Genomic DNA, 14,986 nt, shown 5'->3' with positions numbered 1-14,986 from the left:
CGTGACCTTGAAAAACAGAGATCTATGTGAAAAAAACCTAAACGAATTTCACAGTCACAAAATTGTTGGTTAAATTAAACAAGTCAAGAAACACTTGGTAACTCTGTTTCCACACACTTTTTGGCTGCAAAATAACAGATTCATAATAATTAGAACATGTTATATTACTACTTAAGTACATGCAGGCTCATACAAACATATTGTTCTTTAATTTAGGTTCATTGATTGCCACAAAACATTTTAGTGGGAGTTTAACTGTAACCATGTGATCTTCCCCAAAAGTACAACAAGAACAGCTTACAGTCAGTGTTCCTAATATTTTAAAAAGATACAATTGTAGCCTAAACAGATTGCACAGAAGTGAAGCATGCCAGGAGTGCCAGGGAGCAGGAAGAAGTGTAGTACAAGGAGAAACCAGGGTAGCAGCCAAATAGGAACACAGCCTAAAAGTCTCTTTTGCTTCATCTGCTGGCTCTGTGCAGTGAACAGTGCCAGTTGGACAGCAGAAAAACCACTGATTCTGCTGGTCTCATCATCTGTGATGAAAAGAGCCAGTGTGTACAATGGCGGAAGGAGTACTGTAGAGAACAGTGTGAGTATGAAGAATGCCATTGTACCCCATCTTTGCTCCTGGCATGACCCAAGCCACACAAGAAGGGATGTGTTACAGACAAGGGATGTTAGGTCTTCATGGCTGAAAGCATAGGTGGTCAAACCTGTGCATATATAAAAGTTAATCCATGCACATGAAATACTGAAAACTGTCACAAAGATAGAGATGGGAAACCGGGCTTCAGAAAGTAATAGTCCTGTCATGTAAAGGCCCCAAAGCTATAAGAAGGGGCTTATTGTGACAGGATAGTGAAGAGACTGGCGGGGAGCGAGTGGTAAAGAGAGATGGAGTAAGTTTAATAAATGACCAGGGTCGGACTCAAGCCCCTCTCAAGTTACAACATAAACTGTTCACATTTTGACAAAGTACAACCATGTCACTGTCGAATAGTGTAAAGCAATAGTTATATTTAAATGTTTTAAATGCAATCATCATTTTTGTTAAGTGCACGTTGGTGCCCGATATGAGACAACACTATACTGTTAAAATTCACACACTCCTAATGCCTAAATACAAGACTGACTTCATAGCTTTTGCCACTTTATTAGCTAGGAGATTAATTTTACTGAGATGGAAGTCTTCCACACCACCAACAATCTTTCACTGGTTGGGAGACCTTTTAGCCATTCTAATCTAGAGAAAATGAGGGCTATGCTGCAAGATATTGGATCCACTTCTTGAATTTCAGAAATCCATTCAGTTCCATTCTGCTACTTTATAATCTACTTCAAACTTCTATATAATCTACTTCATACTTTTATTCGTTTATACTTATGTCTCCTGCATATCATGTGAGTATTCTAAGTACACATAGTATAACTATGTACAAACCCACTTCCTATCTATTCCTATTCCTTCATCGTCAGCAACATACCTGTAAGAGACTTCACAAAGGCCCTTTTTTGCTTTTTGTTGTTTTTTGTTTGTTGTTTCTTTGTTGTATCTGTAGTGTATTATTATTTTGTTTTGTGATGACTAGAATTGAGTATGACAATGTCATGCTATGCAACATATGGACAACCGGCACATCCGGAAACTTTGTGCATTTTAGGGGAAATATGACCGTTTCGATTTAATGGAAACCTATGGAGATGCATCGAAGTGGGTAGCGAAAAGGGCTTGTAGCCTACTTACTAAATCTTTGAACAAACGTGAATAAAAGGCACAAAATAAGGTTGGTGCGAGTCATCTGTGTGTTCATGGGATTAAGGTGACCATTACATTCCTATTTTTATATTTCTAGTTTACTAACAGGAGTGTCACGAACGAGTAGTCACAGTCAAGCTGCCCGTGGCTGACTGTATTAGAAATGAGGAGGTGTCGTAGGCTAAAAACCTTTCTATGCTGACTGCTGGGGGTTTACGTAACGGACTGATGTAGCTAGCCTAACTTATGGAACATGGACATGTTTATGAGGGAGGAAGAAAGAGAGCGGCTTACATTAGGCTTGCCTTTCATTGTGAACGTTTTTCCTCTAGTAGTATAGCATAATAGTATAGCATAGCATAGCATAATATTATATTATCATATAGTATAGCATAATATTATATTAAGGATTATACTTAAGACAAGAAAATGTTTCACAGCATAATCGATTCAAAGCAACTCTTAACATGCCTCAAACTTGACGTTATGTCTCTATCACAACTACGTCTGACAGATGAAAGTCGACGTGGTGGTTATGTCGCTAATATGCACACTGCAGACCGCTGTTCATTTATTTTTTGTGTTGTCAGATAAATCATGTATGTGTACCCAAACTTTGTTTTTTTTGCATACATAGCAGGGGCGGATTAGCCTGGGTTTTCCCATGCTGCCTTACGCGCGCAATTTTATTCACGCAGCTAGGTAGCCTGGATTCTATGGACTTCGTTTTCACCTCAACGAAGGAACCAATCACAGAACGGAGGGAGGGCAGCAAGACGATGGCGACACACCGAAGCCGCTATGAGCTACGCACAGACGCATTTGATAGACATTCGTAGCGCCCAATAAACGGCTCTGGGCATTCGTAAACCACGTTTCAAATACGAGAAAATGAATGTCTAGTTCCCAGACCCCATCTCAATGAGATGACGTCTGACGTTAGCCAGGCTAGCGGCGGACTGTGTATAGGGGGAATTTGGGTGACGCACTACCAACTGGGAGAAAGAGGATTTTTCTATCACAGCAAAAGTAGTTTTCAGTGTTCTAGACATATTGTCTGTCATTGTCCAATCAGAATCGTTAGATTCAAGGCGTGTTTGAAATGGTCCCGCCTTTCTGGGCAAATTCATTGACATGGAAAATCACCCCCAAGCATTCTCCCATTGACGCTCATGTTAAAACTGCTTTTTTTTCGGAAAATGAGCCTTCAATGCATTTTCAATGAGGATTTGGGACTCGCCCTAATGCGCTTGCGTCATACGCAACTGAGCAAAGAGAGCGAGGGGATATCTTCGATCAAGTCACTTTTTTGAACTTGCTACTTTCAAGATGGCTGCTAACGTGTGCAATTCCGTTGCGTCTCTGAAAGAAGTTCCCTTTAGTCGACAATCGAGGTGCTTTAGTCAAGGTGCTTCGCCAGTTCTGATCTCATTTTAGTTAAAAACAATTTGATCTCTACGCACAGCTCATCTGTAACACTCTCCCTCTGGAAAGTCAGCACACCTCTGTGTGTAACAGGAGTTGGTCATGCCCCGAGCCCATCTCTTGACAGAGGACGCCAAACAATCGTGAGTTCAATGGACAAGACTTAATGAAATGTATGATCTGAACTGCTTGATGGAGGACAGACTCAAAGGGCTTTGGCATTTTTTTTTTTTTGCAGCAAGTGCCTCACGATGGATCATACAGTGAGTCCATCTGGTAAGCGGAGCTACCTGCTTGACACGCACAGCTAGGCCACTCTCTCGCCCGGTCATTGATCGCGCCCTATCAGTATAAATACCTACACACTTGTCCCAGCACAGTCCAGCATCTGACAAATGAGTCGAGACCATGAAAAAATGCTTCAATGCTTTATGGACTCTCGAGTTTAATATGGGTTATTAATTACTCTTTCACATCACTGGCCAGATCGGAAATTCTCCGTGCTACTGTGTCATTTGACAATGGGATGGCACTCAGTTTGGAGGCAGCGCTTTCACCCAGCATGATTTTACACGTCTTGTGCCGCAGGCAAAATCAGTGTTTCGACGATAGTGTGTGGTTTCCCAAGTTTTGCAATTCTTTGGGAAACCACATTTGAAGCTTCGAGACACTGACTTGACACAGTGGTGTGTTGGACAATGGTGGACTTTTGGAGATGGAGGGCATCGCATTTTCTTTTTAAAAAATCCACTGATTTGTCTTTTATGTCAGAGTGCTTGGACTCCAAATGTCTCTTTAATTTGCATGGTTTCATGCTGTCATTGGCCAGCACCTCCGCACAAACAACGCACTGTGGATGTGATTCTAATGTGCCAGTTACAGAAAAACCAAACTGCAAATAACTCTCATCATATTTGCGGAGCTTAGCCTTTTTAGGAGCTGGCGCATCAGTTGGTTTATCTTTTTTGTCAAAGGAATTTGTCCATATTCGGTTTTGATCATTAAGTGAATTCAAAATAAGTTCTAAATGTTTCTGAGTGTGTATTGTGCGCTAATTTAATGAACAAATTACAGAGGCTATTCCTCATTTTAATGCTAGCTCGAAGACGATGGAATGAATGAATGCAGGCAGACAATCCAGGGACAAGCTCCGTTGAGTGGACCGGTAAGGTATTGGATAAATGTTTGTTGCAATACAGTGTACAGGTTGAATCCTAATGAAACATAAGAATAGACGAGTAGTAAAGTAAGTACAATAGGAAGGGAAAGGGTAAGGGTACAAGCAGTAAGAAGGGAAAGAAGGCAAGCCAGAAAAATAGGCTAGCTAGCCTACTGCAGTTGCAGCGGCAAGAAAGGCACGCTTAGCAGGAAGAGAAAGACGGTAAGTCTAATTTGAAAGTAAAATTAAAAACAGAAATACGTATTTACAAAGATACCGGATTATATTCTCCACCTTTTCCAACGGCAACCTCTTCATTCTGGACGTTATGTCATCTGAACCCAGCAAGAAACGCACTCGTGACTACTCAACAGAGACTGAACCAGAATCACCTACCGCTTGCGCTACTTCTACATCCATCGAGGTCAGTTTACTACAATCCATAAACAACAAACTTGCAATACTGGAACATCTGCACGCAGATATTAAGGACTTAAAAGCCAGCCTCGAATTTTCCCAATCACAGATCGACACACTCGCATTAGAAAACCGTGAACTCAAAGGAAATATTACAAACTTATCCGACCATGTTAATCAACTCACCAGCGAAAATCGGATCATGAAAGAAACAATCCTAGACCTCCAGTGCGCGGCATGCGCCGATAACCTCATTTTTTCCGAATTCCCCTGCCAACTTCTAAAGATACACCCGGACGACCCAGAGAAAGCAGTTAAAGAATTCTTGCAGTCATCTCTCAAACTACCGCCAGAAACAGTTGACAAGATTACCTTCCACCGTGTACACCGTCTCACTTCCAAAGACAATAAAAAACCTCCTCAATTATCGCCAAGTTCGAACACTTCAAACACAAAGAACTCATCAAAAGCAAAGGGAAAGAACTGAAAGGCACTTCATTCGGACTAAACGACCAATTCCCACAAGTAATACAGGAAAGAAGAAGAGCCCTCTTGCCCATAATGAAACAACTCAGGCAAGAGGGCAAACGAGCAGCACTGTCAGTCGATAAACTGTATGTCAATGGAACTCTGTATCGCAACCCCAATATCACCACCTGGCTATAGCACATCATACATCATGCCAACATACATCTTGATTATAACATTGTCACCCTCAACTCTCTCTAACCCACTGCCTACTGATGCTTGGATCACCTCTCTCTTCTCTCTTCTTATGTTTCATTCCTTTTGCTCCCCCTACCCACCCATTTCTCTTTTGCTCTCTCAATGTTTAATGTTATTCATGGTGTTTTGTCTATACATGTTTGCTTGTGTGTCCTGTCTGTTTTGTTTATTATGTCTATAGGCTAAAGTCAAATTATGATCTGTATGTTTTCAATGCTAAACAGGAAAGGTTCATGCTGTCACCACTCCAGAACCAAATTCCTACCTCTTTATGCTCTATATTCTTCTCAGCCCCTACCCTTTACATCTCATTCGCACACCACATTACACACCTATTCCTCCACCCCCTTCCCCTCTCCTATCTAACTGACACCTGCACACACTCTCACACACACAATACCCACCTTATCAAACATTTTCATAACTGTACAATCACAACATGGTAACACTTACATTCCTGACCTGGAACATCCGTGGGATTGGATCTCAGGCAAAGAGGCTGAAAATCTTAAATCATTTGGATAGTTTAAAAGCTGACATATGTCTCCTACAAGAAACTCATCTCTCAGAATTAGACTACACCCGCATCAAATCAAGACAATTCAATCACATTTTCTCATCTCATTACAATACAAAACAAAGGGGAGTTTGCATTCTGATTAACAAAAGAATCTCATTCATCCATAGCGCCACCATCACAGACCCAGAAGGGCGTTTTGTCATCATAAACATCTCAATTCACAATACCCCTGTAACAATTGTTAATGTTTATGGCCCTAATACAGACAACCCAGTTTTCTTTCAGAACCTCTTCACCTCCATCTCAACTCTATCGGGCTGTCCCCTCATAATTGCAGGCGACTTTAATACAGTGTTAGACCCCACATTTGACAGATCTGATCACTCTAAAAGCAAACGAATCTGGCAATCCACAAAAACAAGAAAACAGTTCATGAGCGATTCTGGCCTTGGCGATTGTTGGCGGCTACAGCACCCAGACTCCAAATGCTACTCTTTTTTCTCTCCGGTCCACCACTCCTATTCCCGTATTGATTATTTTCTAACCAGCAACTCTATAATGAAAAATATCTCTGATTCAACTATTCATCCCATAGTCATTAGCGATCATGCCCCAGTTACAATTAAATGGAACATAACGAACCAACAGCGACCAATTAGCAAATGGCGTTTTAATACATCCCTCTTACAAGACCCAAATTTCATCAGTTTTGTTGGGAGAGAGTGGGCATTCTTTCTAGAAATGAGCGGCTCCCTGAATCATCTCCTTCCCTTCTGTGGGAAACAGGAAAAGCAGTACTCAGAGGAAGAATCATCTCATATTCAGTATACAAAAAAAAAGAAGGAAAAAGAACAGGAAGTAGAACTCAACAATAAAATTAAACAGTTAGAAGAAACCAATGCAAGCAACCCAACTGAAGAAACACAGGCAAAACTTAGGAAACATAAATTCAAACTCAATGAAATACTCAATAAACACACTCAATTTATGATTCACCGTCTAAGGCAGGAAAACTTCCACCATAGCAATAAATCAGGTAAATACTACTATCAGGCAAATCAAATCCAGCGTAACAAAGAAAAATCAACAATCCGGTCATAAAGAACTCAACAGGGGAAGCTAACCAGCTCACCTGAAGAAATAAATCATGTTTTTTACCAGTTTTACAATAAACTATATTCTTCAGAAATAAACCCCAACCAGAATTCATAGACTCTTTCCTAAACAGCATCGAATTACCACAACTCAATGAGACCGAAATAAAAACCTAGAATCACCTATAACTCAACAAGAACTGTTTGATGCTCTGAAACAGATGCCCGATAATAAAGCACCAGGTCGGATGGCTTTCCTGCTGAGTTCTACAAACAATTTTGGACCATCTTAGCTCCACTTTTCATCAGAATGATTAATGAATCAAAACAGAAAGGGCGTCTTCCAACTAGTTCCACCACAGCCTCAATTTCACTGCTCCTCAAGCCCAATAAGGACCCAACATTGCCATCCAGCTACCGACCAATTTCTCTCCTCAATGTGGACAATAAGATAATCGCAAAAATGCTAGCACACAGATTAGCAGAGGTCACCCCATCCATTATCCACCCAGACCAAACAGGCTTCATTAAAGGTAGAATTTCATCCACCAACACCCGCAGACTGTTAAATATAATGTATCACTCTACAAATTTTCAAGATAATACCATCATAGCAACTCTGGGCGCAGAAAAAGCTTTTGATAGGGTGAACTGGAATTTCCTGTTTTCCACATTAGGGAGGTTTGGCTTGGGGTCGTTCATTCACTGGATTAAACTTCTATATACCTCTCCTTCAGCCACAGTAATCACCAATGGACTAACATCACAAAGTTTCACTCTTCACGGGGAACTAGACAGGGGTGCCCACTCTCCCCTCACTATTTACAATCTCCATTGAACCCTAGCAGCTGCCATCCGTCAGAACCCCCGCATCAAAGGTGTCCAGACTCCATATATGCATCACAAAATCAGCCTTTATGCTGACGACATTCTTCTCTTTCTTCAAGACCCCACAACATCAGTAGAAGAAACCATCAAACTCATTGACACATTCTCTAAAATTTCTGAATACTCAATCAATTGGAATAAATCTGCAGTTCTCCCATTACATCCCAACAGCTGGGATGTGACAGCCAACTCTTCACCTATCCCACTCTGCACTAACTATATCACTTACTTAGGGATAAAAGTCTCCCCAGGCTGTCAGACTTATTTAGCCTAAATTATTCCCCTCTACTCACTTCAATAGATGATGACCTTCAACGCTGGAAGAACCTCCCATTATCCATCATGGGCAGAATCTCAGTAATCAAAATGACAATACTGCCCAAAATAAACTATCTATTCTCTATGATTCCAACCCAGCCCACCACCCTCTGGTTTAAGTCTCTCGATTCATTAATCACTAAATTCTACTGGAAAGATAAGACCCCAAGGATCAAACTCGCCACTCTCCAAAAACCAAAAGCAATGGGAGGACTAGAGGCCCCACACTTCCAGCACTATGCCCTGGCCAACCAGCTCCACTTCATCCACAAATGGCTACACCCCCCCCCTCAGACAACACCTGGTTAGACCTAGAACAAACAATCTGTAAAGAAATTAAAATCTCAGATCTCCCTTTCTGCAGTCAGTCGGTCAAAAAACATCCATCCTTCAAAGCCCCAACAATTTCAGCTACTCTGACAGCCTGGTGGAGATTCTACCACATCACTGATTCACCTATAGCACCATCAATTCGCACCCCGATTTGGAATAACCCAGATTTCACCGTCAATAAAAAACACTTAACTTTCACACATGGATGGGAAAGGGCATCACTCACCTTCAACACATTCTTCAAGACAATAATCTGGCCTCATTTTCCTGTTTGGTCCAGAAGCCGCGGCATCGAGTAAACACTTCTTACAATACCTGCAAATTAAATCATCTATCCTAGGAAAAATTAACATCCAGACAGCTAACCTTGACATTTCCCCACCAATCTCAGAGCTGCTTAATATTCCCTCTCCAAAAAAAAATACTCTCCCAAATTTACAAAATTATATCTTGTTCAGAAAAACAATTGGCCTGCCATATCACAAATGGGAATCAGACTTATCAATTACTCGGTGCCGACTTCTGGACCAAAATGTGCAAAAACATCTACCTCATGACAAAGAATAGTAATCTACAACTAATACAATACAAGGTTCTTCACAGATTCCACTACACTGCACATAAATTGGCAAAAATGGGGTTTGGCTCGGATCTTTGCACTCACTGCACACAAAATAACCCAGATACATACATTCATGCGGTTTGGCATTGCACTCCAATCAACCACTTCTGGGTGAGTGTCACAAAATCTCTCTCTTCCATCTTTGGCTGTCACATCCAAGCATCCCCTTCCTTATGCATACTTGGTGATACATCCACAGTCAATTTAAGCAACTCCGGCAATAAAACACTACTGGTAGCGCTGACTATCGCCAAGAAAACAATCCTCATGAACTGGAAATCTAGGAAAAAAGCTCACATTACTCATTGGAAAAACTTGTTAACAGACTATATATCATTAGAAAACCTATCAACTACAAACTTAATCAATACTCAGGATACAACCTCTCCTTGGTACCCCTTTATCACCTACTTACAGTCCTGACCCTCTTTGCCTGAGTTCCATCTCCACACGATCATAACACACTTCATCAACAGATACACATATCATCGAACACTAGGCAGGGAAGGGTAGCTGGAACTATTATTGTTATTATTATTATTATTATTATTATTATTATTAGTAGTAGTAGTAGTAGTAATATAAATAGCATCCCCTTCTTTCCCTCCCCCTTTTATTTACATTCTCTGATAACTTTACTAATTTCACTCTTTCTCTCTGCCTCTCCCATCGTTATTCTGCGGGGCCCCATTGGATGGCTTGGGAGACTTCGGTCCTGGTGGTCGCTGTGTGGTTTTGGCATTGGTTGGGTCCTGTGGGTTATCTATTGGCCCTGGGCCCCCGGTGTGCACCCTCCTCATACGCTCATGCACACGCCTTGTCCTGGAAGCACACAGCACGCTTTACTCTCTTTTAATCACACTACATGTTAGGTGACATACATAAACAAAAACTACAAAACAGGCTAGGGTAAGAGTGGAGTGCAGGTAGATGCCTCATCAGGTGTCTATCTGCATGCCTCACTTATTTTAATGCACACATTGTTGAGGCATACATCTTACACAGGGTAAGTGTGGTGTGCATGGGGAAATCCTGACAGATATTCACCATGCATGCCCACTTCTTTTAATGCTACATTCTAGATAGACCCCTCAACCTAGCCATTCACATACTGTACATATTTAGGTCAAGAGTGGCGTGTTGGGTGAAGGTCTGGGGCCAGGTGTGGTTGGTCGTGGTAGTGGGGGATGTGTGCATATGCTGGGGGCCTGAGGAGGATGGGTGGCACGCAGGTCCTCCCCTCTGTCAGCTCGTCGCAGTATAACTGCAGGGGCTGGGTGGAACTGTGGCCATTAATGGGTGCCCAGGTTGGCAATCAGTCAGGCAATCAACCAGGCAATCAGTTATTCCTATTATTATACTTATCATTAATAGAATAATTACAACTCCTCTCCTCTGAAACCCTCCCTCTCTCCCTCTCTATGTTCCAGCTTCTCTCCTCCTGGCCCAACAGCAAACCAGCCTTATACATATCGCACACACACACACACACACATCCTCACATACTCACTACCCCTCACCCCCATCCCCACCCCCATCCCAACACCACCTCATTCACACTCTTAGAGCTACCATCCGCCCCCCCCCCCCCATCCCCCCCTTCTTTTCATTCCGGTCATCAATTTCATCCCTGATAATCATATCTGTAATCATCCTGGACGCAAATCATCCTTAGCCTTTCTGTTATTAATGTTATGTTGTGTTATGTTTGTGGAAGCCAAGTCAATGTGATGTCTTGTTAAGTTACAGTATGTGTTTATGTAATGTACGTCTGTTTGTCGTATGTAGTATTCATGTGTATGTCGTAGTGTTGCAATTTCTGTAATGTCAATGATGTTTGCAAAAAAAAAAAAAAAAAAAAAAAAAAAGACAAAGCAATTTACTAAAATGGTACACAGAGATAGCCTTTAAAAAGGCTGTTGTGGTTAACTTGAAAACTGTTGAAATTAACGAGATAAAAGTAGGCTACCAGGCTACAACTTCGTTGCACAGTGGTGTGTTTCCAATGTCTGCACTTTATTAAGTACGCGTGGTGTCCGCTTAAGGTCATTGTTGAAATTTCAAGTGATAACTTTCAGCTGTAATTGGTTGGCGTGAAAATGAATGTGTTTGTGATTTGTTGGTGCATCTCCTTATTCTCAATAGAGTACTAAAGTGAAAACGTCACGTTGTCCTGGCAACCAGATTTTCTGTTCTAAACAACCGAACCAGAGATGGCATTTTCCATTGTTTCGCTAGCCTGGCTAACGTCTGACCTCATCTCATTGAGATGGGGTCTGGGAACTAGACATTCATTTTCTCGTATTTGAAACGTGGTTTACGAATGCCCAGAGCCGTTTATTGGGCGCTACGAATGTCTTTCAAATGCATCTGTATGTAGCTCATAACGGCTTCGGTGTGTCGTCATTGTCTTGCTGCCCTCCATCCGTTCTGTGATTGGTCCCCTAACTGAGGCGAAAATTTGCTCCACGGAATCCAGGCTGCCTTAGCCTGGCGGGCCATCCTATATCATTGAAATGTATAGTCTGGAATCGACCCATTCACCTCGCTTAATCCAAGGGGCGGGCAGAGAATTGTCTTTCAAACTGCCTAGGCATGCAATAGGCCAGCGCTACGACCAATCAGAACAAAGAGCAGGATGACGTGGCCAGGTCGGCAAAACGGCAAATACATCCTTCTTCGAAAGGAATGACTTAAGTGCATTGTGTTGCTCAACTTTGAAAGAAAAGCACAAGTCCAACTCCTCCAAAGTTGACGCCAACGCTGATTCAAACAACCGCTCTTCGTTCACCATAGCCACCTTCCTTGTTGTTCACCGTCGCAGGACTGTCGTCATCCTGTTAAGCCCGCCTTAAGACTCTCTAACAAAATAGAGCGCTGTGATTGGATGACGTCCACGGCGTCAGCCAATAGAAATCCCTATGGTTTGCTACTAAACGTACAGGCTGAGCAAATTAATTTGCCGGCGCTAGGGTGCGTCTAGATTTCTAGGCTAAGGCTGCCTATCAGCGTGAATAAAATCGCGCGCGTAAGGCAGCATGGGAAAACCCAGGCTATTGTTTCGCTGTGTTCTTCCTTTTAAAACGAGAATAAATCAATTTCAAGAGATGAAAATCACTAGATCGAAACATGTAGAGGCTTTTATGTATTTTCCAGGGTATTTAAAGGAAAAGTTTGCGCTAGTATGAAAGATAAAGTTTATAACGTAACAGTAAATTTGCCTAATCTGTTCTGATTACATAACGATGCGAAGTCATCCAACAACATGCCCATTGGATCCTGTCCTGTCCACTCTTCAGTCTATCGCACCCGCTGTTCTACCAGCAGTCACACATGTATTTTTAAAGTAGATTGCCTGGAAATTCACAATTTAAAAAAAAAAAAAAAAAAAAAAAAAAACATAGTCCAGTATTTCTTTCGAAATTGAAATGAAGTTGTATGCAACAGCAAACCCTAGCTTTAAAAAAAAAAAACGGCGACGAAATTGTGAATTTCCAGAGCGTGTTACTCCACACTCGGCAATCGACTCCTACGGACTTTCCCCTAAAGATGGCAGCTGCAGCAGTAAAGGTACAACCGTAAAACCACTTGGTGAGTTGCAGTTTTGAAAACGAACGTTAAGGGTTGTTTTAGGACATGTTTGAATAGCCTACAGTATGCCTGCTGGCAGCCACTCTGACTAGTCAAAGGCGATTCAAAACGAGTCAGAAAGGTCGAGACAGGACCAATCGTCAAAATTTCGGTATCCACCACTCTAGTTCATCCAAAACAAACCAGAAAAGGGACTCAAAGTGCTAAATACCGGAATTTTCCTTTAACTTTTTAGTCTGTTATAACTAAACGTTGTGGCTATATGACTGTGGCTATATAATACTAAAGTTCCACAGTTAGCTAGCTAGCAAGCTAATGTTTTACATTGGATATTATGGTAAGTGTTAGCTACGGGCTAAATTTGTCCTTAACATTGGGGTATTGGAAACAAATTAGGTTGGTAATGTACATAGGTTCAGCATGAGTCAGTTATCGTAACGCCTCCAATTACCACCACTTTCGTTCGAAAATTCTACCACAATGATGTTTTTTAATAGCTACTTAAAAACAACATCTGATAAATGAACCTTACATTTTTCAGTAGCCATAGGTGTGTAGATTTGAACCAACGCTCAGAGGTTAGTGATGGCCTGGTGGGTCGCCTATTAGGGGTTTGCACGGCGTGTCATCAGATCTGGAAATCGCCATATTGGAGATACTCGCCTCATTAGAAAGCATTAGGCACTGAAGTAAATCCCTAACATCATCAAGGAAATGGTTAATTATTGCCGTGTTTTAGGTTGTACAAATAGGTCAGACTGAGAAAAACATCTGGTGTAGGTATCGACTTCCAAAAGTTATTAAAAAACCAGGGAGAAGGGACAATAATGCCAGAAGTTATCAGAGGAAGGGGGGCGCTTGTGGTTGAACTTGGTACTTTGTCTCCCTCACCCAACTCATATGGATCTGCGCTGCCAATAATCCGTATTTTCTCGAAATATCACGCCTTTTCTTGTGGTCCAAGTCCTGCCTTATATGCCTTTGCATCTTAGACGCATTTTGATGAGCTCGTCTCATCACGTAAGATATCCAAAGTGCATAATACTCCATTGTACTTCATTCACTGAGTATTGCCAATATGGCCGCGCGTGCTGGGTTACCATAGTTACCGGCCAGAACGTGACGTCGGTGCAAACCCCTAATTTACGCCATTTCAATGGCACATGAACGGTTAGACCAACAATTCTCGTCATGAAATTAAAATTCCACTGGAGCTCCAAGCGGATTTGTACATGCAGCCATACAACACTGTTTACAGCTCTTCGAGTCACGGTAAAATGTCATTTTTGGTACATAGCTCATTTAGATACACATATGGTGTGGGTGCTTGCGTTTCTTGCGTACATATTTCTTCAAAACCGTTGTGTTAGTAAAATAATTGAATGTCCTGTGAATTAATAACTAGAAGTAATAGAGTGGTAAAGTCCCGCCCCTTCTACTTCCGGTCCATGGGACCTATCTTTCAAAAAATTATGAACGGGAGTTAATGGAGAGATAACAATTCTTTTTTGGTCCAGTTTGAATTGTGCCACAAATTTCACATATGATATGTGTGAATTTAAAAGATAATTTTTCACGTCAAGAAAGTACTGTTGTTCGATAGACTTCAAAAGTTATGTTGATTTTGTGCGAATCCACTTAGTGGACTACATCTCTCGTCTCGAACGATGTACGTCACCAACGTAATGAAGCGATAAGAGCTGTTATGCTAGTTAACGGTTGCATCTTGCTGCCTGCTATGTCACTTAACAGTATGTAATGTACAACTTACCTGATGTGTTTAATCCTCTGACTCAAACCTCTGAAACAAACTGCAAATGTCTTTACATGAAAAATTGTCTTTAAAATTGACAAACATCATATGGGTAATTCAAGGCACAAGTCAACCGGGACCAGAAAATAATTTATTTTTCGCCATAGACTGCCGTTCAATTTTTTTTTAAAGATTGGAAGGAGGCGGGACTTCACCACTCTATAGGGAGGGAAAGTGAAAACCAGCGCCCCAAGTGGTTGCGTTCCTATCGAAGAGCAGCTCCAATGTTAAGTCCCATAGACCTATTTTTAAAAAAATATTGTGAAGCCAAATCAGCGATGTTATCCACCAAAAATATTTTTCAGTGTCTATACAGTAATA

At 41.5% G+C, this 14,986-nt stretch overlaps 1 protein-coding gene across 1 annotated transcript in view; it reads right to left on the bottom strand.

The window, feature by feature from the left end:
• The window catches only part of rhbdd3 (rhomboid domain containing 3), a 31,640-nt gene that overhangs the window by 15,231 nt on the left and 1,423 nt on the right, over positions 1-14,986 (bottom strand). Inside the window, exon 2 of the mRNA XM_048244066.1 lies at positions 333-716. Within this exon, the coding sequence (XP_048100023.1) occupies positions 333-716 (384 nt within the window). The remainder of the gene's footprint in view (positions 1-332; positions 717-14,986) is intronic.

The sequence above is a fragment of the Alosa alosa genome, chromosome 5 (assembly GCF_017589495.1).
Source record: "Alosa alosa isolate M-15738 ecotype Scorff River chromosome 5, AALO_Geno_1.1, whole genome shotgun sequence".
NCBI lineage: Eukaryota > Metazoa > Chordata > Actinopteri > Clupeiformes > Clupeidae > Alosa > Alosa alosa.
This window is presented reverse-complemented; position numbering and strand designations above follow the sequence as displayed.